This window comes from Staurois parvus, unplaced genomic scaffold (assembly GCF_062004578.1).
Source record: "Staurois parvus isolate SC_StPar_1 unplaced genomic scaffold, SC_StPar_1.0 ptg000090l, whole genome shotgun sequence".
NCBI lineage: Eukaryota > Metazoa > Chordata > Amphibia > Anura > Ranidae > Staurois > Staurois parvus.
In genome coordinates this window covers 14,148,360-14,171,358 of record NW_028317886.1, presented here as the reverse complement: position 1 = coordinate 14,171,358, position 22,999 = coordinate 14,148,360, and the positions used below count along the sequence as shown (strand labels likewise).

Genomic DNA, 22,999 nt, shown 5'->3' with positions numbered 1-22,999 from the left:
CTGTTTGGTATCTATTTACTTATTATTATCTTGGATATTTTACCAAACAATTGAGTATTGTATTGTGTTTGTATGCACTAAAATGCATTAAAGTGTATTTTTGACTGACAATTTGCCTTTATTAAATGGCGGTGCAAATATTGTGTGACATAAAAAAACTGCAACTACCATTTTATTCACCAGGTCCTCTGCTTTTATAAAATATGTAATCTTGGGGGGTTCGAAGTAATTTCCTAGCAATGCTGATTTTAACATACAGTGGGGCAAAAAAGTAATTAGTCAGCCACCAATTGTGCAAGTTCTCCCACTTAAAAAGATGAGAGAGGCCTGTAATTGGCATCATAGGTAGACCTCAACTATGAGAGAAAAAATGAGAAAACAAATCCAGACAATCACATTGGCTGATTTGGAAAGAATTTATTTGCAAATGTTGGTGGAAAATAAGTATTTGGTCACCTACAAACAAGCAAGATTTCTGGCTCTCACAGACCTGTACCTTCTTCTTCAAGAGGGTCCTCTGTCCTGCACTCATTACCTGTATCAATGGCACCTGTTTGAATTTGTTATCAGTATAAAAGACACCTGTCCACAACCTCAAACAGTCACACTCCAAACTCCACTATGGTGCAGACCAAAGAGCTGTCGAAGGACACCAGAAACAAAATTGTAGACCTGCACCAGGCTGGGAAGACTGAATCTGCAATAGGCAAGCAGCTTGGTGTGAACAAATCAACTGTGGGAGCAATAATTAGAAAATGGAAGACATACAAGACCACTGATAATCTCCCTCGATCACGCCAGATCTCACCCCGTGGGGTCAAAATGATCACAAGAACGGTGAGCAAAAATCCCAGGACCACACGGGCGGACCTAGTGAATGACCTGCAGAGAGCTGGGAACAACGTAACAAAGGCTACCATCAGTAACACACTACGCCGCCAGGGACTCAGATCCTGCAGTGTCAGACGTGTCCTCCTGCTTAAGCCAATACATGTCCGGGCCTGTCTGAAGTTTACTAGAGAGCATTTGGATGATCCAGAAGAGGACTGGGAGAATTTCATATGGTCAGATGAAACCAAAATAGAACTGTTTGGTAGAAACACAACTCGTCGTGTTTGGAGGAGAAAGAATGCTGAGTTGCATCCAAAGAACCGCATACCTACTGTGAAGCATGGGGGTGGCAACATCATGCTTTGGGGCTGTTTCTCTGCAAAGGGACCAGGGCGACTGATGCATGTACAGGACAGAATGAATGGAGCCATGTATCGTGAGATTTTGAGTGCAAACCTCCTTCCATCAGCAAGGGCATTGAAGATGAAATGTGGCTGGGTCTTCCAACATGACAATGATCCCAAACATACCGCCCGGGCAACGAAGGAGTGGCTTCGTAAGAAGCATTTCAAGGTCCTAGAGTGGCCTAGCCAGTCTCCAGATCTCAACCCCATAGAAAACCTTTGGAGGGAGTTGAAAGTCCGTGTTTCCCAGCGACAGCCCCCAAAACATCACTGCTCTAGAGGAGATCTGCATGGAGGAATGGGCCAACATACCAGCAACAGTGTGTGCCAACCTTGTGAAGACTTACAGGAAACGTTTGACCTCTGTCATTGCCAACAAAGGATATATAACAAAGTATTGAGATGAACTTTTGACATTGACCAAATACTTATTTTCCACCATAATTTGCAAATAAATTCTTTCCAAATCAGGCATTGTGATTGTCTGGATTTTTTTTTCTCATTTTGTCTCTCATAGTTGAGGTCTACCTATGATGCCAATTACAGGCCTCTCTCATCTTTTTAAGTGGGAGAACTTGCACAATTGGTGGCTGACTAAATACTTTTTTGCCCCACTGTATATGTGAAAAATGTCAATATTGGCTGGACAGCAAGTGGTATATTATTATTTTGGAAGGATATTAGAAATGCATATTTGTGTTCTGTGTTATTGCAATTTTATATTTCATTAGGCCTGGATTCTGAATACATAACTGGAACACACCCATATCCATCAGGCCCAAGTAATTAACCTATTTAATTTAAATATAAAAGAGTTACTCTTAAGAGCTGTAATTCCTAAACCCTTCCTTCAATTTGGATGTACATACCCTCAAATTAAACCTGAGAGTGTGCACTTTAAGCCCAGATCCATTATATAACTATAGCTTGGATATGTTTTGGTAAATACCTGAAAAAAAAAAAACTACAATTGTGCCTGTAAACAAATATATATGGACCTAACTGTATAAGGTTTTACAACCACTTTAAAGTAATACTAAAGGCTTGTGTTTTATATTTTTAAAATAACAGACATGTTATGCTTACTTGCTCTGTGCAATGGTTACCCACAGAACAGCCTCAATCATCTTCTTTTTGGCCCTCTCAGCGGTCCTGGCTCTCCCCCCTGCTGAGTGCCCCCAATAGCAAGCCTTTTGTTATGGGGGGGACTCAAGCATGCTCACTCCCGAGTCACGCTCCTGTGAATAGACATTGTCCATTCACACATGGTGTTGCTCGGCCCCCTTGCCCCCCCTCCTTCCCCCCTCCCCCAACGCTTTCTCCTCATTGGTTCACTGGCTGAGATAAACAGCAGCAGGAGCCAATTGCTCCCACTGCTGTGTGAGCCAATGACACATAGAAAAGTGACAACAGAAAAAAGACCAAGGTTGATCGAGTCTGTATATATACACATATTTTATTCTATTTTTTCCAAAATGTCCAAATTGGGTCTAGAGTGTCAATATTTTGTGTGGCCACCATTATTTTCCAGCACTGCCTTAACCCTCTTGGGCATGGAGTTCACCAGAGCTTCACAGGTTGCCACTGGAGCCCTCTTCCACTCCATGGAGCTGGTGGATGTTAGAGACCTTGCGCTCCTCCACCTTCCGTTTGAGGATGCCCCACAGATGCTCAGTAAATATATAAAAAAATCATTGCACCAGCAATTGCTGTTGCCATGCAGGTCTCCTGCAGGCCTGTCAGAATATCTGCTTGCTGTTAGGGATGTACAATCAAGCAGATGTACTGACAGGAAACTTCAATGAACTACCACAGTGCTCCACAGCGCCGTGGTAGTTCATTGATAACCACAAGACCACAGCCGCTAAGGCTGTCGGGACTTGTAGGCACTTCTTCACAGAACACTGTGAATGAGTGATGTGGCTGTGTGGACGGACCCCTGCATGGACGCGCTGTTTTCAAACCTGACAGATAGTAAGGGGAAACTTTCCCTCGTACTAGCTCTCAGAGGGAGGGGGAGCGGCGGGCGCGGCTATGGGAACATGTTAAAAAAGGGTGGAACATGTAACATGTTCCAAAAGGGGAACTTATTTAACTTTTTTGTCTATAGAGTACAGATCTACAGTCAGGTCCATAAATATTGGGACATGGACACAATTCTAACATTTTTGGCTCTATACACCACTACAATGGATTTGAAATGAAATGAACAAGATGTGCTTTAACTGCAGACTGTCAGCTTTAATTTGAGGGTATTTACATCCAAATCAGGTGAACGGTGTAGGAATTACAACAGTTTGCATATGTGCCTCCCACTTGTTAAGGGACCAAAAGTAATGGAACAGAATAATAATCATAAATCAAACTTTCACTTTTTAATACTTGGTTGCAAATCCTTTGCAGTCAATTACAGCCTGAAGTCTGGAATGCATAGACATCACCAGACGCTGGGTTTCATCCCTGGGGATGCTCTGCCAGGCCTCTACTGCAACGGTCTTCAGTTCCTGCTTGTTCTTGGGGCATTTTCCCTTCAGATTTGTCTTCAGCAAGTGAAATGCATGCTCAATCGGATTCAGGTCAGGTGATTGACTTGGCCATTGCATAATATTCCACTTCTTTCCCTTAAAAAACTCTTTGGTTGCTTTTGCAGTATCCTTTGGGTCATTGTCCATCTGCACTGTGAAGCGGCGTCCAATGAGTTCTGAAGCATTTGGCTGAATATGAGCAGATAATATTGCCCGAAACACTTCAGAATTCATCCTGCTGCTTTTGTCAGCAGTCACATCATCAATAAATACAAGAGAACCAGTTCCATTGGCAGCCATACATGCCCACGCCATGACCCTACCACCACCATGCTTCACTGATGAGGTGGTATGCTTAGGATAATGAGCAGTTCCTTTCCTTCTCCATACTCTTCTCTTCCCATCTCTCTGGTACAAGTTGATCTTGGTCTCATCTGTCCATAGGATGCTGTTCCAGAACTGTGAAGGCTTTTTTAGATGTCGTTTGGCAAACTCTAATCTGGCCTTCCTGTTTTTGAGGCTCACCAATGGTTTCCATCTTGTGGTGAACCCTCTGTATTCACTCTGGTGAAGTCTTCTCTTGATTGTTGACTTTGACACACATACACCTACCTCTTGGAAAGTGTTCTTGATCTGGCCAACTGTTGTGAAGGGTGTTTTCTTCACCAGGGAAAGAATTCTTCGGTCATCCACCACAGTTGTTTTCCGTGGTCTTCCGGGTCTTTTGGTGTTGCTGAGCTTACCGATGCGTTCCTTTTTTTTAAGAATGTTCCAAACAGTTGTTTTGCCCACGCCTAATGTTTTTGCTATCTCCCTCATGGGTTTTTTTGTTTTTTCAGCCTAATGATGGCTTGCTTCACTGATAGTGACAGCTCCTTGGATCTCATAAGAGTTGACAGCAACAGATTCCAAATGCAAATAGCAAACTTGAAATGAACTCTGGACCTTTTATCTGCTTATTGGAATTGGGATAATGAGGAAATAAACACACACCTGGCCATGGAACAGCTGAGAAGCCAATTGTCCTATTACTTTTGGTCCCTTAACAAGTGGGAGGCACATATGCAAACTGTTGTAATTCCTACACCGTTCACCTGATTTGGATGTAAATAGCCTCAAATTAAAGCTGACAGTCTGCAGTTAAAGCACATCTTGTTTCATTTCAAATCCATTGTGGTGGTGTATAGAGCCAAAAATGTTAGAATTGTGTCCATGTCCCAATATTTATGGACCTGACTGTATACTATATTGCCAAAAGTATTGGGATACCTGCCTTTACACGCACATAAATTTTAATGGCATCCCAGTCTTAGTCCATAGGGTTCAATATTGAGTTGACCCACCCTTTGCAGCTACAACAGCTTCAACTCTTCTGGGAAGGCTGTCCACAAGGTTTAGGAGTGTGTCTATGGGAATGTTTGACCATTCTTCCAGAAGCGCATTTGTGAGGTCAGGCACTAATGTCGGACAAGCAGGCCTGGCTGGCAGTCTCCGCTCTAATTCACCCCAAAGGTGTTCTATCGGGTTGAGGTCAGGACTCTGAAAGGACAGTCAAGTTCCTCCACCCCAAACTCACTCATCCATGTCTTTATGAACCTTGCTTTGTGCACTGGTATGCAGTCATGTTGGATTAGGAAGGGGCCATTCCCAAACTGTTCCCACAAAGTTGAGAGCATGAAATTGTCCAAAATGTCTTGCTATGCTGAAGCCTTAAGAGTTCCCTTCGATGAAACTAAGGGGCCAAGCCCAACCCCTGGAAAACAACCCCACGCCATAATCCCCCCTCCACCAAACTATACACTTGGCACAATGCAGTCAGGCAAGTACCAAACCCAAACATGTCCATCGGATTGCCAGGGAACACGTATCCACTGCCGACGTGCTTTTCACCACTGTATCAGAAGCATTGCACTTGGTGATGTAAGGCTTAGATGCAAGTCCTTGGCCATGGAAACCCTTTCCATGAAGCTCTTTACGCAGTGTTGTTGTGCTAATCTAAACACCACTCAAAGTTTGGAGGTCTTTAGCTACTGACTCTGCAGACAGTTAGCCATTTCTGCGCACTTTGGTATACACTGACCCCGCTCTGTCATTTTACGTGGCCTACCACTTTGTGGCTGAGTTGCTGTTGTTCCCAGTTGCTTCCACCTTGTTATAATACCACTAATAGCTGACCGTGGAATATTTAGTAGCAAGGAAATTTCAAGGATGGACTTATTGCATGGGTGGCAACCTATCACAGTACCATGCTTGAATTCACTGAGCTCCCGAGAGCGACCCATTCTTTTAAAAATGTTTGTAGATGCAGGCTGCATACCTAGGTGCTTGATTTTATACACCTGTGGCCAAGGAGGTGATTAAAACATCTGAATCCAATGATTTGGAGTGGTGTCCCAATACTTTTGGCAATATAGTGTGTGTATGTATATACACTGCTCCAAAAAATTAAAAGAACACTTTTTAATCAGAGTATAGCATCAAGTCAAATAAACTCCTGGAATATTGACATGGTCAGTTAAGTAGCAGAGAGGATTGTTAATCCGTTTTAGTTGCTTTGGTGTTAATGAAATTAACAGTTGCACTAGATGGGCAACAATGGGATGACCCTCAAAACAGGAATGGTTTTACAGTTGGAGGCCACTAACATTTTTTCCCTACTCTTCTTTTCTGACTGTTTTTCACTAGTTTTGCATTTGGCTAGGGTCAGTGTCACTACTGGTAGCATGAGGCGATACCTGGACCCTACAAAGGTTGCACAGGCAGTCCAACTCTTCCATGATGGCACATCAATACGTGCCATTGCCAGAAGGTTTGCTGTGTCTCCCAGCACAGTATCAAGAGCATGGAGGAGATTACAGGAGACAGGCAGTTACTCTAGGAGAGGTGGACAGGGCCGTAGAAGGTCCTTAACCCATTAGCAGGACTGGTATCTGCTCCTTTGTGCAAGGAGGAACAGGATGAGCATTGCCAGAGCCCTACAAAATGACCTCCAGCAAGCCACTGGTGTGAATGTCTCTGACCAAACAATCAGATACAGACTTCATGAGGGTGGCCTGAGGGCCCGACAACCTCTAGTGGGCCCTGTGCTCTCTGCCCAGCACCGTAGAGCTCTACTGGCATTTGCCATTGAGCACCAGAATTGGCAGGTCTGCCACTGGCGCTCTGTGCTTTTCACAGACGAAAGAAGGTTCACCCTGAGCACGTGACAGATGTGAAAGGGTCCGGAGAAGCCGTGGAGAATGTTATGCTGCCTTTACCATCGTTCAGCATGACCGTTTTGGTGGTGGGTCAGTTATGGTCTGGGGAGGCATATCCATGAAGGGATGCACAGACCTCTACAGGCTAGAAAATGACACCCTGACTACCATTAGGTATCGGGATGAAGTCCTTGGACCCATTGTCACACCCTATGCTGGTGCAGTGGGTCCTGGGTTCCTCCTGGTGCACGACAATGCCCAGCCTAATGTGGCGATAGTAGGCAGGCAGTTCCTGGAGGATGAAGGAATTTATACCATTGAATTGCCCCCATGCTCGCCTGAACTAAATCCAACAGAACACCTCTGGGATATCATGTTTCAGTCCATCCTACACCGCCAGGTTGCACCTCAGACTGTACAGGAGCTCAGTGATGCCCTGGTCCAGATCTGAAAGGAAATACACAAGGACACCATCCTTCATCTCATTAGGAGCATGCCTCAACGTTGTCAGGTATGCATACAATCACGTGGGGGCCATAGAAACTAATGAGTACCCTTTTGAGTTGCTGCAATTAAATTTCAGCAAACTGGACTAGCTGCATAATTTTTTCACTTTGATTTTCAGGGTGACATTGAATTCAGTCCTCGGAAGGTTGATAATTTTCATTTCCATCAAATGATGGGGCATCCTTATGTTCCTAACACATCACCCAGTCCATATCAGTATAAATATCCAACATGATATTTTTTCCCCATTGAGATCTGATGTGTTTTCAAAGTGTTCCTTTAATTTTTTTGAGCAGTGTATATATTATATATATATATACACACACACACACACATACTATAAGGGCACTCTTAAGGCGTCAGCATACCAAGACATTTTGGACAATTTCATGCTCCCAACTTTATGGGAACAGTTTGGGGATGGCCCCTTCCTGTTCCAACATGACTGTGTACCAGTGCACAAAGCAAAGTCCATAAAGACATGGATGAGCAAGTTTGGGGTGCAGGAACTTGACTGGCCTGCACAGAGTCCTGACCTCAACTCGATAGAACACCTTTAGGATGAATTAGAGTGGAGACTCTAGCCTGTGGGCTAAAAATATTATTAAAAAAAAAAAGAACAGATTCCTCTATCCACACTACAGTATATAGTGCAGATGAATAAATCCCCCTGCTGGGTTACTGTATTTTGACATCTGCCAGTGGTGGCTGTCACACTAACCAAACAGCAGTTGCATCTGATTGGACAGAGCAGCTGCTTCGTTGACATATTTCCACCCAGCTCCTTCGATTATTCAAATGACGGTGGATGGGAAGGAGCCCAACAAGGCCACCAGCTAAGTGAACTTTGACTGATTCCTCATTCAAACAGTGTAAGGCCAGCTTTAGGGTATACATACACTTTAAAGCTAATGGTTCAACATAATTACAGGCAACTAGCATTTTCAGCCTCCATTTCTCTTATGACAGATTTACTACATTCATACTCATATTAGCATATAATTATAAATAAATGTAAAATATAAATATAATTGAAAGTAAGAAATTATGCAAAAGCATACCTAACAAAAAAAACAAAGATCTGCTCCTGTATTCACAAGGTATGCATTTATTAGAACAGTATGATTTCTAGCCAGCGATTTGTAAGTGCTCAGCCTCTCCAGACAGTCAGATAGGAACATGATCTGAATTACTATGCAATATCTGAAGGCTTACTCTGCATACCAAATACACAGCAAACTACCTTTATCTTCTTCCCTAGGGCAGCATTCACTAATTGATCAATGCGCAAAGTAGTTTCAGATCATGTGCAGAATAAAATCACGACGACAACCCGCCAGTAATGCAGTAGAATAAAATTAAGTAAACCTAGGGAATAGAAGACTGATAGAAGGATATATATCACAGGTAACATAGCAGAAAATAAAACCACAGAAAGGACTCACAAAGTGCTGCAGTGTGGAACACGTAGGGGGCTAAAGCCTAAGTTTTGATCAAAAAACAATCAAAAACAGAAAAATCTGCACAAGGGACATAACTTACATTTAGTAATTTATTATTATCCCTGGGAAGATTCTTTAGGATAATTGTTCATGTGTCCAATCGCTCTGCCTCCACAATATTCTATTGTGGCAGGGTTTAATACAGCTAAAGAGTTTTCAGGAGCTCCACCATGCCTGTCCTTTCCTTCTACACCACCATTCATAAGCTATGAATTAGATCTCTGAAGGTAGGACGGGCAGATGATTGATAACTCTTCCCTTTCCATTCAAAGATCTGATGTCATTCATGTTGGGCCAATTTTTGTTTTTAATTTCAGCTACAAGGCCACAACATGTACAAGGCCAACAACACAGTAGCTATGATATGACATATGCAGTCCTCAACTCTCACATACACAGGCTATACTGTATATACAGTACAAGTATTGATAAGCCAAATGTACATGGGTTTGGCAAAAATGTGACTAACGTTCAGGTGCCTTATCTGAACCCCACTGAAGTCAAATGTTAAAAAAAACAGTAATTGCCAGTTCCTAAGATGTTTTCAAGGGATTGTCAATGGAGGCTGGGCATTGCCCTGGGAGACAAGTACCAAAGCAAAAAGGTTTTTTTTTAAAGAAAATTCCATGTGGCGAGGAGCAGAAATTTTAGTAATGCTTAAAATTAAACTTTCAAAATAAAATCCATGCCTGAGGGACACCCTACCCTGCTTGTGAAGTGGTGCATCTGTGCAATGTGTACAACTTACTACAGCAAGACTGACATTTACAAAAGGCATGCACCCCCTCCCCCCCCTTCCTTTTCCCTAATTCTTACCTAGCCCTTCAGGAATGAATGTTAAAGCAGTATTAACACACCTCCTCTATTAGAGTGTCTACACTCTGGATGAAGGACCACAGTGCCACCTTTGGACAGCAGCATTGTCATTCTGGGGGAGGGGAGTGTTAGATGTACTGGCAGTGTTAGATACACTAACACGGTGATCAGCAACTGGTAGACCGCGGACAAGTGATTGGTAGATCACAGTCTGGGCTTGCTGACCTGCCATCCCAGAGCATCAGACAAAGTGCAATGCAGAGGGGCTACTTGTAAAAGTTGGAGCTGTAGTAGGGAGCAAGGTCTGTATATGCTGATGCCTCCTCTGTATTGCTGGCTCCTGTCTCATGCAGAGTCATACCAACTGCACTCCATCTCTTATCCCGGCTTGCGGTCTCCAGAGTGGTGCCATCAGCAGTAAAGAAGAGGTCTTCATGTCAGTGTGAAGCAATATACTGGGCATAATACTATAGGGCTGCTTTCACAATGATGAGCTGCAGTTTACCACACGAGTGTACCTGCAACTTTCCTCGGTTTGCTGCGATTAGCCATAGTTATCAGGAGGAGAAAATCCCCTGCTAGCTGTCAAAGCAGGGAGGCACAGGGCCGGTTCATTAATAAAATGTTACACCCTAACATGTTCTAAATGGTAAACTTATCCTTTAAAGGACTTGTTAAAAACTCTGTGTGTGTACCCTTTACTCATACACAGTGTGCCAGGGTGTTCCAGATTTGACACCATTCATGAAGGTCCAGGTGTTTAATGGGGTTCCATTTCCGGTGTTCCATATAAGGTGAAGGGGTTGGCCACTGGTCCTCTAGCAAACACAGATAGTGGAGATATTGCCCTTCCAGTGGGGGTCAAATAGACAAATGTTCGAAGAGGGTGAAGTGTTGTTTTTTTTTTAAATCCTGGAAAATTGACAGCACTTCCTTCTGTGGTCACTAAGATGTGGTTGTGGGTAGGATAGCCTCCCTAAATATTTGAAAGCATCCCATACTTTTTGGTATTCTTGAGAATGGGGTTGTCTATGCATTTGCACTGAGATGGTAGCATCCATACCAATACACACAAAAGTGAAAAAGTATTTGCCCCTTTCATGATTTTAATTCTTTTTGCTTATCACACCTAAATGATTCAGATGAAACAAATTTTAATATTACACAAAGTTAAATGGAGTAAATACAAAATGCAGTTTTTAAATGATGATTTTATTTATTAAAGGATAAGTTCACCATTTGCACAAAAATATTAAATGCATATTTTTTTGCAGGTAAAAAATGTGCATTATTTTTGGCTGCAGGAGCCTGTAAAGCATTGCACCAGCGATCAGCAGAGCGGGAATCTTGTCGATTCAGGCAGGAGTCATATGACGTCCTCCAGGATCGCGGCTCTCGCATGCCCGCGGTGCCGAAATGTGTCACTGGCTGTCACTTGCCTGACAAAGGGCCCCGCGTGGCTCCAAAATGTTGCCACTGTTGATATTATGTGACCACTATATAAAGCTTCGGACCCTTTTGAAGATTCCTTGGTGTGATGGTGACACTTTTCTTTCTGGATTGTTTGCGGTTCCCAGCCCGTGGTCACCACAGCACCCAATCACCATTTACAGCCATTTGTAGGAATGTGTGCGTTGGGAAAACTACATTTTGATGTGTTACTGGCTGTGTCCCTTGGACACAGCCGATGACAGATCGGTGTACCAGCCTGTTGCCAGTATCATGTGACTGCTGTGCCCAACCACAGCAGGTCACAAGACAACTGTAAACAATGGATGGCTTTCTATCATGCCATGCATTGTATACAATTGTGTCACCAGCTGTGATTGGTCAAAATAATCACATGGTACAGATTAGGCCAATCACAGCCAATCTGTGTCATGTGATTAGCAGTGGCCATTCACAGCTAATCACAACAAAAAGAAAAAACTGCATGATCAATCACAGTGTGTTATGAAACAAAAAAATTTTTTGGTACTGTCACCAGTGTCCCTGATCATCACCACACCAATTATATGAGGACGCTGTGCAGCACTGGTGACTGTATGTAAAAAAAAAAAGATAGTGAAACATTTTTTTTTAATTTTTTAATTTCCAAAAATATGACAAAAAATTACAACTTCAAAAGAGTAAAAAAATCGCCATGCCTACTAAATACCTTGAACTGTCTACTTTGCAAAAAGGGCTCACTTGGGGGATGTCTGTACTGTTCTGACATTTTTGGGCCTCAAGAAATTAGATTGCCATCATTATTTCAGGATTGATTGATTTTCAGATATATATCATAGTCTGTGGACTCTAACTTTCATTTAGACTAAATAATAAATACTGATCTTGGCCTAAATTTATGAATAATTATTTATTTGCAAAACTTTATAAAAGAAATGAAGAAAAACATGTTTTTTTCAAAATATTTGGTCTTTTTCATTAATTTAGCAAAAAATAAAAAATCCAGTGGTGATTAAAGATCACCAAAAGAAAGGTCAAGTTGTGTGAACAAACTGATAAAAATTTAGTTTGGGTACAGCATTGTATGATTGCGCAATTGGAACTCAAAGTGTGAGAGTGCTAAAAGCTGAATACTGACCTGGGCAGGAAGGGGGTAAAAGTGCCTGATATTGAGGTGGTTAAATACTGACAGCTAGTATGGGGATGTCAGGAATGGACTTGCCAATAACGGTGGGACTCACCTGCCTTGTAGGCTGCAGTACCAGGGCTGGCCAGCGGGTGCTCTCAGCAATCAGAGACTCACCCCTGCAGTCAGCCAAAACACCTGAAGCTGATTGCAGGGGTTGTATTTAAGGAATGGCCAGACTCACAGTCAGGGCCTTGGTGTGTGTTTTTCCATGGGCCCCTGTATCTTGTAACCTGCATTCCTGTTCCTGTTTCTGCCTGACTTGTTGCCGACCCTGCCTGATCCTGACCTCTGCTGACTTCTCCTGTTTGATCCCTGGCTTGTGACCCTGACCATTCTCTCCGCCTGCTCCTCCTGTACCTACCTGCCCGATAGTTATCGACCCGGTCTGCCTGACTACGTTGTGCTCTATATGTGTATGTACCTGTGTATCTATATCGGTTTAGGTTTGGGTTTGTTTCACCTTGTTGTATGTATTTGTGTTAGCTTGGGGTTTGGTGCACTGCGTTTATATTTGTATTGTTAGTCTCAATAAATTATATTATTTACTATATCTGAAGCCTACGTTTCCTTGTCTCAGTCCACACACTTCTGGTCACACCCGCATCCCTGACATTACACCAAGGCCAATCCTGACCAGAAGTGGCTGCACAGGGAAGCCATCTTGGCTTATTGTTGCTGGGAAGGATGGATCTTGATGAGGTTGCGTATTTATATCTGCTAGTGTTTGATGACAGGGATTATGCTTATCAGACTCTGAAGGAGTATCCCAGGGATCAACTACTAGAGTGTATAAGGATCACTCATTGCCTAGTAGATCAGGGCACAGAATTCTCTGAGGTGCAGCCATTGATTCAGGTTTGTGCTGAGTTGGTTTCATCTGGTACCCCCGAATGCAGGGATGAATTTTTTCCGCCATTTAGTGCCGACCAGGCAGCATTGGGAACATGTTAAATGTTCCACCCTAAAAGCAGGTGGAACGTGTCACGTTTCCTAAGGTGAACTTATCCTTCAAGGGAAAAATGCTGTCCCAACCTGCATGGCCCTATGTGAAAAAGCAATTGCCGCCCCCTCCCCCATTGCTAAATCGTGAATGAACTGTGATTAGCCACTATTTTTGGAAGGCTGATTTAAATTTCATATGCCACTCCAAGGCCTGATTACTGCCAGACCTGTTAAATCAAGAAAATCACCTAAATATAAGCTGTTTGACAAAGTGAACCATGCTAAAATATCTCAAAAAGCAACACATCATGATGTGATCTAAAGAAATTCAAGGATAGATGAGAAACAAAGTCATTGACCTGTATCAGTCTTGAAAAAGTTACAAAGCCATTTCTAAGGCTTTGGGACTCCAGAGAACCAGTGGGAGCCATTATCCACAAATCGAGAACCTTTCCAGTAGTGGCCAGCCTATCAAAATTACTCAAAGAGTACAATGAAGACTCATCCAGGAGGTCATAAAAGAACCCAGAATAACATCCAAAGAACTACAGGCCTCATTGGCCTCAATTAAGATCAGTGTTTCAACAACAAAAAAGAGAAAGGCAAAAATGGCATCCATGGGAGAGTTCCAAGGCGAAATCCACTGCTGACCAAAGAACACAAAGGCTTGTCTCACATTTGCCTTGTGGGCTGATGAGACAAAAGTTGAACTTTTTGAAAGTTTTTAAAATTATGCTAAATACCATCTTTGCACAGCGCCAATCTGTAGTTACGTGTCCCCCCCACTGCTAGCTTGCATATTTCAGAAGGGAATCTTAGCCCCGCTCACTGTACTCCCTTAGATCAGGATGGAGAGCGGAGGGAGCAGTGCTGTGCAAAGAAGGTATTTAGGATTATAAATTGAAAAAAAAACTAAAACAAACCACACATCCTGACTTTACAACCACTTTAGGGTTTTGGAATGGCCTAGTCAAAGTCTGGACTTAAAGCAGAGCTCCAGTCAAAATTTTAAAAAATAAAAGTCAGCAGCTATAAAAACTGTAGCTGCTGACCTTTCAAAAACAGCCACTCACCTGTCCTTTGATCTCGCGGTGTCCTCACCGCAGCTGGATTCGATGGCAATCATGTGTCCCTGGTGCCGGCATCTTCAGTGTGGGCACCCAGCTGTGACAGCTTGAGGCTTCACAGCCAGGTGCCCACAGAGCATGGGCAAGTAGCACTGCGCTTTGTGAATGGTCCCCATAGTTTTCTGGGACCTGTCCCATGTCCCAGAAGACTAAGGGAAGGGAGGGAGGACAACTTTTGCTTCCGATCACCTAGGTGACTGCAGCGGAAGTGGAAGCAGGTACCTGTCAAATTCTGGTACCCCCTCTCCCCAAAGGTGCCAATCCTTAAAGGGGAGCGGGGGATGAGGCCTTAAAGCAGAACTTCCCCTTTTGGGTGAAGCTCCGCTTTAAATCAGATTGAGATGCTGTGGCATGACCTTTAACAAGATGTTCATGCTTGAAAACCATCCAATATGGCTGAATTAATAATTCTGCAAAGAAGAGCGAGTCAAAAGTGATGTGAAAGACTCATTGCCAGTTGTTGCAAATGCTTGATTGCCGTTCAGGGGTGGAATAACCAGTTATTAGATTTAGAGGGCAATTTTTTCTTTTTAAATCATTTAAAAACTGCATATTGTATTTACTTGGGTTATCTTTGTGCAATAACAAAATTTGTTTGATGACCTGAATCATTTACATGTAACAAATATGCAACCAACAAAAAAAATCAGGAAGGGGGTAAATACTTTTTCACAGCACAGTTTCAAGTGCAATATGGGAGGACTCCGCTGCTTCTAAGCTGGGGATGGTATGGCATCATAAGGAAGCAGAGGAGCTATTTGAGCCCCATAATAATAGAAATCCAGAGCCATACAAAGCAGCGTGCAGAAACTGACAGGGGAAAGATCTGCGTTGTTTTATACACAGGTCTTTCCCCCGTTGGAGATACTCGTCAATCACTGGGTGCCGGCAAGTAATCACCAGCGGTGTCATCGGTAATTGACAGTCAAGGCTGCAAATGGCAGCGTGGGTAAGGCGAACACGCACCCCCTTCCCAGAACTGCAACATCACGTATATATACACGTGATTTTGCGCACCAGTGTCACCCTGCAGCAGTATTTCTGCTATAGGGTGGCACAGAGAGGGAGGGGCCAGGAGTTCTGGCGGGGGACCCAAGAAGAGATCAGGGCTGCTCCGTGCAATACCACTGCACAGAGCAGGTAAATATAACATGTTTGTGGGTTTTTTTAATTGCCTTTAACCTCTTGCCAACCGTGCTATAGCCGCCCTCCCGCGCCCCCCCCAGCGATCTCAGTGATCGCTGTGTCCTACGGATACAGAGGATCACGTGATAAGGTAAAAGGCTAATTACAGTGGCCTTTTACCACGTGATCAGCTGTGTCCAATGACACAGCAGATCACCGAGTAAATACAAATGCCGATTAGCAGCAGCACTTTCCTCACGCTCTCACAGTGTGAGAAAAGTACTGCCGCTAACCGGCAATTGTCATAGAACAGATCGGCACTGATGATCAGTGTTTAGCAGTCTGCCCAGCAGTGCCACCCATCAGTGCTGCCCAGCAATGCCCCCCATCAGTGCCCACTGTTGCTGCATATCAGTGCAGCATCATCAGTGCCGCCTATCAGTGCCCATAAGTGTTGCCTATCCGTACCCATCAGTGCTGCCTATCTGTGCCCATCAGTGCTGCCTCATCAACGCACATCAATGAAGGAGAAAAATTACTTGTTTACTAAATTTTTTAATAGAAACAAAGAAAAACTTTTTTTTAAAATTTTTTTGTATTTTTTCATCTATAGCGCAAATAATAAAACATCCAGCAGTGATTAAATACCACCAAAAGTAAGCTCTATTTGTGTGAAAAAAATTATAAAAATTTCATATGGGTACAGTGTTGCATGACCGTGCAATTGTCATCCAAAGTGTGACAGCTCTGAAAGCTGAAAATTGGCCTGGGCATGAAGGGGGTAAAAGTGCCCAGTAGGCTAGTGGTTACTATCACCTTAACCCTATCCAATCTATATCATAAATTCAAAATTATTATTACTTATACAGTGCTGTCAATTTACATAGCACTTTACATATATATATATATATATATATATATATATTGTACAGTCACATCAGTCCCTAACTCTCAAGGAGCATACAATCTAAGGTCCATAACTCAAACTCATACATACACATACTAGGGCCAATTTAGACAGGAGCCAATTAACGTACCAGCATGTCTTTGGCGTGTGGGAGGAAACTGGAGTACCCAGAGGAAACCCACGCAGGCACAGGAAGAGTATGCAAACTCCAGGCAAATGGTGCCATGGTTGGGATTCGGACCAACAACCCCAGTGCTGCCAGGCAGAAGTGCTAAAAATGCAGCCACTGTGCTGCCCATGAATTGAAAAAAAAAAAAAAAAAGCATCAACAAATGTCAAAAAGCAAGTCAAAGTGAAAAGGAAAAGCTCACAGATGCATGAGAATGCAACGGTCAATAGGATGCATCCTCTATGAGGTTAGCTCCTGCATTAGCTGAAAGCTGCCTCCTCCATCTACCCCCTTACCCCCACTGCCATATTCTTCTGGTGCAGCAGGAGTTAATAGAGCCAACTGAGCTGTGCAAGGCACTCATCAAAAGTGTCCGCCCTCTCTGCCCCCCCCCCCCCCCTTCATTCATAAAAGCTGTACTAAAGCTTCTGTGAAAGAAAAGCAATCTATGAATGGAGGACGAGCAGATGAATGAATGAAAGGTCTGTCTCCTCTCCATTCATAAATCAGAATTTTGTCCAATGCAGACTGTAGCCATTCACAGCTTGATCACAACTTTATATAACACATAAAAAGGCCTATTAATGACAAACAGCACAGAGGAGTTCTTGTGACTTAAGTCCAGTGCAGGTGATAAGGAGAGTTTGCTCACATTAGTAGAGTGTACTCTCAACCACAGAGAATATGCAAAGCATCAGAATGTTTCAGAAATGGATAAATAACAGATTACTGGCTACAAACTGAAGTCTGTGGCATAAGAGTGGTAAAATGTGGCCTGTGCTGTGATACCTGGCACACCATTATCAGTCAGAGATCTACCTGTGTGTGACCAACCTTACACACAAAAACATAACACAGACCTCCACCCTTACCATGAAGTTGCCCTCCCCTGCCTAGTGTAAAGGATAAGTACCGCATGAAAGGTTTAGTTAAAGGGTTAAGTTCCGCATGAAGTTTCTAATTAAACTGTGAGAAGTCCATGGTATTCCATCCCACCCCATTTTTTCTCTCTCTCTTTTCTCCCCCTTCCGTAGTGTCTCCCACACCCTCCCTGGTTGCAACCATGCTAGGGAAGCCAGTCTTTAGGGAATCTGTTGACCTATGTAGTTGGGTACTGGAACTGGACTTCCCGTTGTATTCTAAACAGTTTTTGTTCTATTCAGTGACATTGTCTATCTGATACTCTGTGAACATTTATTAGCCCCTGCATGGGCGAACCTGGAGCTTATGTCCAGCTTTGAAAAAACTAAAAAAAAATTACTAAAAGAAAAAAAAAAAAAACAGTGAGCAGGCAGGCTCTTTGCTGCAGAGGGTACATGCAATGTCTCTTCTGCAATAACATAAAAGTACCTGCCTACTCATAGTCTTCCGTACAATGTACACTATATTGCCAAAAGCATTGGGACGCCTGCCTTTACACGTACATGAACTTTAATGACATCCCAGTCTTAGACTGTAGGGTTATAGGTAGGGTTATGGAGTGTGTCTATGGCAATGTTTGACCATTCTTCCAGAAGCGCATTTGTGAGGTCAGGCACTGATGTCAGATGAGAAGGCCTGGCTTGCAGTCTCCACACTAATTCATCCCAAAGGTGTTCTATCGGGTTGAGGTCAGGACTCTGAAGGCCAGTCAAGTTCCTCCACCCAAAACTCGCTCATCCATGTCTTTATGGACCTTGCTGTGTACTAGTGCGCAGTCATGTAGGAATAGGAAGGGGCCATCCCCAAACTGTTCACACAAAGTTGGGAGCATGAAATTGTCCAAAATGTCTTGGTATGCTGACGCCTTAAGTGTTCCCTTCCCTGGAACTAAGGGGCCAAGCTCAACCCCTGAAACACAACCCCACACCATAATCCCCCTCCACCAAACTTTACACTTGGCACAATGCAGTCAGGCAAGTACTGTTCTCCTGGCAACTGCCAAACCCAGACACGTCCATCGGATTGCCAGACAGAGATGTGTGATTGCTCACTCTAGAGAACACGGCTCTACTGCTCTAGAATCCAGTGGTGGCGTGCTTTACACCACTGCATCCAACGCTTTGCATTGCACTTGGTGATGTAAGGCTTGGATGCAGCTGCTCAGCCATGGAAACCCATTTCATGAAGCTCTCTATGTACTGTTGTGCTAATCTGAAGGCAATACAAGGTTTGGAGGTCTTTAACTATTGACTCTGCAAACAGATGGTGACTTCTGCACTTCAGCTTGCACTGAGCCTGCTCTGTCATTTTACGTGGCCTACCACTTCGTGGCTGAGTTGCTGTTGTTCCCAGTTGCATTCACTTTGTTATAATACCACCAACAGTTGAGTGTGGAATATTTAGTAGCAAGAAAATTTCACGGATGGACTTATTGCACAGGTGGCAACCTATCACGGTACCACGCTTGAATTCACTTGGCTCCCAAGAGCGATCCATTCTTTCACAAATGTTTGTAGAAGTAGTCTGAATGTCTAGATGCTTGATTTTATACACCTGTGGTGACTGGAACCCCTGAATCCAATGATTTGGAGGGGTATCCCAATACTTTTGGCAATATAGTGTATATTGAAATGCCCAGTTCAGTTCCCATTCTGACACTGAACCTGTGTGCTGGGATGACTGCACATGCCGGCCAATGCCAGCAAAGACAACAGTATCTCCGCACACAGAATAAGCCAGGCAGACCACTGAATGAGGGGTAAGCACTGCAGACTTGAACCACTTAAATACCAGCCACTTTCATCCCGTTCTTGTCCAAGGCAATTTTCAACTTTCAGCGCTGTTGCACTTTGAATGACAACTGCATGGTCATGTAACACTGTACCCATATGCAATTTTTATCATTTTTTCCACACCAATAGAGCTTTATTTTGGTGATATTTAATCACCACTGGGCTTATTATTTGCACTATAAACGAAAAAAAGACTGAAATTTTGAAAAAAATTAATTTTTCTTAGTTTCGGTTATAAAATTTTGCAAATAATTTTTCTTTTTCTTCACTAATGTGTGCTGATGAGGCAGCACTGAGGCTGCAGTGATAATCAGTGTAAACAATGTACTGTCAGACTGGCCAGCTATCGGCACTCCTTTCCTCACACAAAGACCACATGTGAGGAAAGGAAATGCCAATAACTGGCCAATCTATTTACATGTGACCAGCCGTGACTGGACACAGAGCATGTACGGGAGGTGTGCATGTGGCGGAAGTCCTCCTAGAACTGGAAAGCCATGCTGTAGCCATCTTTGGGCTATAGCGCAGCTGGCAAGTGGTTAAAAGGAGAGGTAAAGCCAAAGCTCCTTTGGCTGTACTTCTCCTGTGGATCACAGCAGTGCAGTCCGTTCTGCACTCCTGTGACCCATTTACAGCTAACAGCGGGCTGAAGCCCAGTCTGCTGACATCACTCAGCCAGTCCAGGCTGGGGAAAGATCTCGGTTTGGTTCAGAGCAGACAGCGGCGACTCACAGTCCCGCTCTCTGTTCAGAGAGGCTGTGAGTACTCATGTCATGTGATCGCTGAATTCTCACACAGATCAGGCAAGGGACTGATACTGCATCCATCTAGGCAAGTATGATTTAGGAACAGAAACCCCATACTTCTCTTTTTAGCTCTGAAAATGAAAGCTAGAAGCTGATTGGTTGTCATGTACAGGTGCTCCAGTTTTGAGACATTTCTATTTGGAAATTGGCTATTTACCATTCAAACGTCCATCCAATTCACTAACCTGAACTATGTACACGATTTATGGTGATCTCTGTCACACAACACACGTGGGATCTGGTACCCCTCTCCATCCCTCTGGACATGTCACATCATTTAATGAACACGCTGAGAGAAATGGTGAGGGAGCTCCAGACACTGGAACATTGATAGGAAAGCAGTGCTGGCACACACCCCTCAGACACCCAGCCACGGCGCTCTGCCGCTCACCTCCACTACGCCCCATTCCCGCTGAGACATCCCGGCCAAACACCACAGGAGCAACGAGAACCTGCGCCGCCGTACCGACACAAACCACACCGGATGTGACGTCCCAAGACGGAAGATGGTAAAAAAAACAACAGAGTTGCGATACGATAGAGGCCTCTCTACAGCGACCTCAGTGGCTGGAAGGGGAATGTGCATGTGTAACTCGCTGTATGCTGGATAGTTTCCTGGCTATTGTACTAATCCATTACATTAGTGTGTGCAGTGCCAAGTTTTTAAGGGGGCAAAAGGTGAAACTGCCCCCCCCGCACAGAAATGTATCTTGGGAAGCCATAGTTTGCAGTTCTCTGTAAGGTGTTGTGGGAATGCATATGTTCTTGTCAGGGGCGGACTGACCATTTGGAAACTCGGGCACTGCCCGAGGGCCCGGGGTCAGTAGGGGGCCCCATGAGATGCCCCTGGTACCTTTTTCATAGGCTTTTTTGAGTTTGGGCAAGGACACGGGCCCCATGATCCCCTATTGCCCGGGGGCCCCATGAGTTGTCAGTCTGCCTCTGGTTCTTGTGCACGTTGCATGAATGAATGACACAGACGTGGAAACAGAGACAATACCTCCTGCGCTCAGGGACCCAGATTGTGGGAAAGACCACTTATGGAAATTCCTCCACCAATGGATCAAAGCTTGTGCAGCTCTGAGCAAGGCTGGGGATTCCCGACCACTACTGCAAAGCAAAACAAAAACAAAGCACACCAACCTTGCACATTACCTCAATAAACTGTGATTTTATTAAAATGAGATATATACTCACAAACAAAGCAATAACACAAGCGTATCAAATCCTCAAAGGAGCATTGAAGTGCAAGACCAGTGCGAGTCACATCAAGAAACTTCTTCTAGAGGCAGGGGGAAACAATCAAACTCCCAGCCTGGGAATCCCTGGACAGACCAAAGCCTTGATTGCAGAAGGAGGCAAAAACTACATTTACCTAGCAGCCTAACTAGGAGGGTGCTACATCTTAATCATTCAGACTGCAATGAGCTCTATGAGGTTGATTTACTAAAGGCAAATAGGCTTTCACTTTGCAGGAGAATTGCCCCATAGCTTAGCCACTTCCAGTCCGGACACTTTGAACTTTATTGTAGCAAAAATGCTGCTTTTTGCTTTTAAAAAAGTCCCTGTCCTTTACCAAAAACACAGCAGCTCAAAAAAGCATAGATGTGAACGTGTCCTATAGGAAACCATGTTAAATGGACTGTAGTGCGTTTCTGCAAAAAGCATTAAAAAACGCATTGGTGTGAACGGAGCTGTAAGAGAGACATTTTAAGGCCCCGTCACACTATGACCTTTTTGTGCTTATTTGTGGGACCTATTGTGATATACACATAAGGCTGTCCATTCATTTTAATGGTCTGTTCTACATGCGACAAATGTGGCAACATAGCTCATGCACCTTTTGAGTTCCACATATTTTCACAGGAAAATCTCATGTCTATTTTCAGTGTGTTTAAAGTGGTGATAACAAAAAGTGGCACCACATGCACAATGGCATTTGTGCACATTCACAAAACAATATAATGTGAATGTAACCTAAGACCTCTTTCACACAGGGAATGTGATCATGTCCTCCTGTCAGTTTTTCTGGTTGACCTAATCAGAAAGTCCATGAATTCCTATGGACAGGCGGATATAAACAGACTTGTGTCCACTCATACCTGCCTACCTATGGGTTTGATCTGGTCTGCTACAAAAAAATAATGGGGATCTGTTCTCTTCTGTTTAGACGGATTGGATAGGAGAGCAGTCAAGGGTAAACGGACAGGGCCGTGGATAAGGGGGTACCACCAGTCCTCCTGTATGGGGCCCAGGCCAGCAGGGGGGCCCAGGCAGCTGGGTGAATCAGATTTGTGGGCAGGGAGGGTGACTGGCAAGGCAGGGGGTGGCAATTACTGGAACCGATCCCCTGTATGGCTCTCTGCAGCAGCTGAAAGCTGACTTCTTCTCCTCTCCATCCTGCTGGCTTTCACCTTTTGCAGTGAGAGCCATACATGGGATTGATTCCAATAATTTACCCTACCTTGCCGCACCTATCACCCTCCCCATGCACCATACATTTCCCTTCGTTGCTCAGGGCCCCTGTGTGCCCCCACCCCTGCAGTGCTGCTGGCTTCCCTCCTTTCCTTTCCACTGGCAACTGCAGTCATACAAAAGGTTCCTTCAGGATGGAGACTGAGGGAAGGGTCCGGTAAATATGTCACATTTACCAGCCCCTTACTTTCCTTTTTTTTGAGGGGGCCCTGTCCGGTTGACTGTATGGGGCCCCGTGGTTTCTAACATCAGCCTTGTCAACGGACAGCGGAGTCTATTTACTCTCAGCCGTCCATTGAGCAGAGCAGGCTCTG

General features: G+C 44.0%; 1 protein-coding gene across 1 annotated transcript in view; it reads right to left on the bottom strand.

Annotated features, from left to right (window-relative positions):
- The window catches only part of PLRG1 (pleiotropic regulator 1), a 77,367-nt gene extending 56,661 nt beyond the window's left edge, over positions 1-20,706 (bottom strand). The window contains exon 1 of the mRNA XM_089670432.1: positions 20,602-20,706. Coding sequence (XP_089526558.1) covers positions 20,602-20,631 — 30 coding nt within the window. The 5' untranslated portion in view covers positions 20,632-20,706. The remainder of the gene's footprint in view (positions 1-20,601) is intronic.
- Between the last annotated feature and the right edge of the window lie 2,293 nt (positions 20,707-22,999).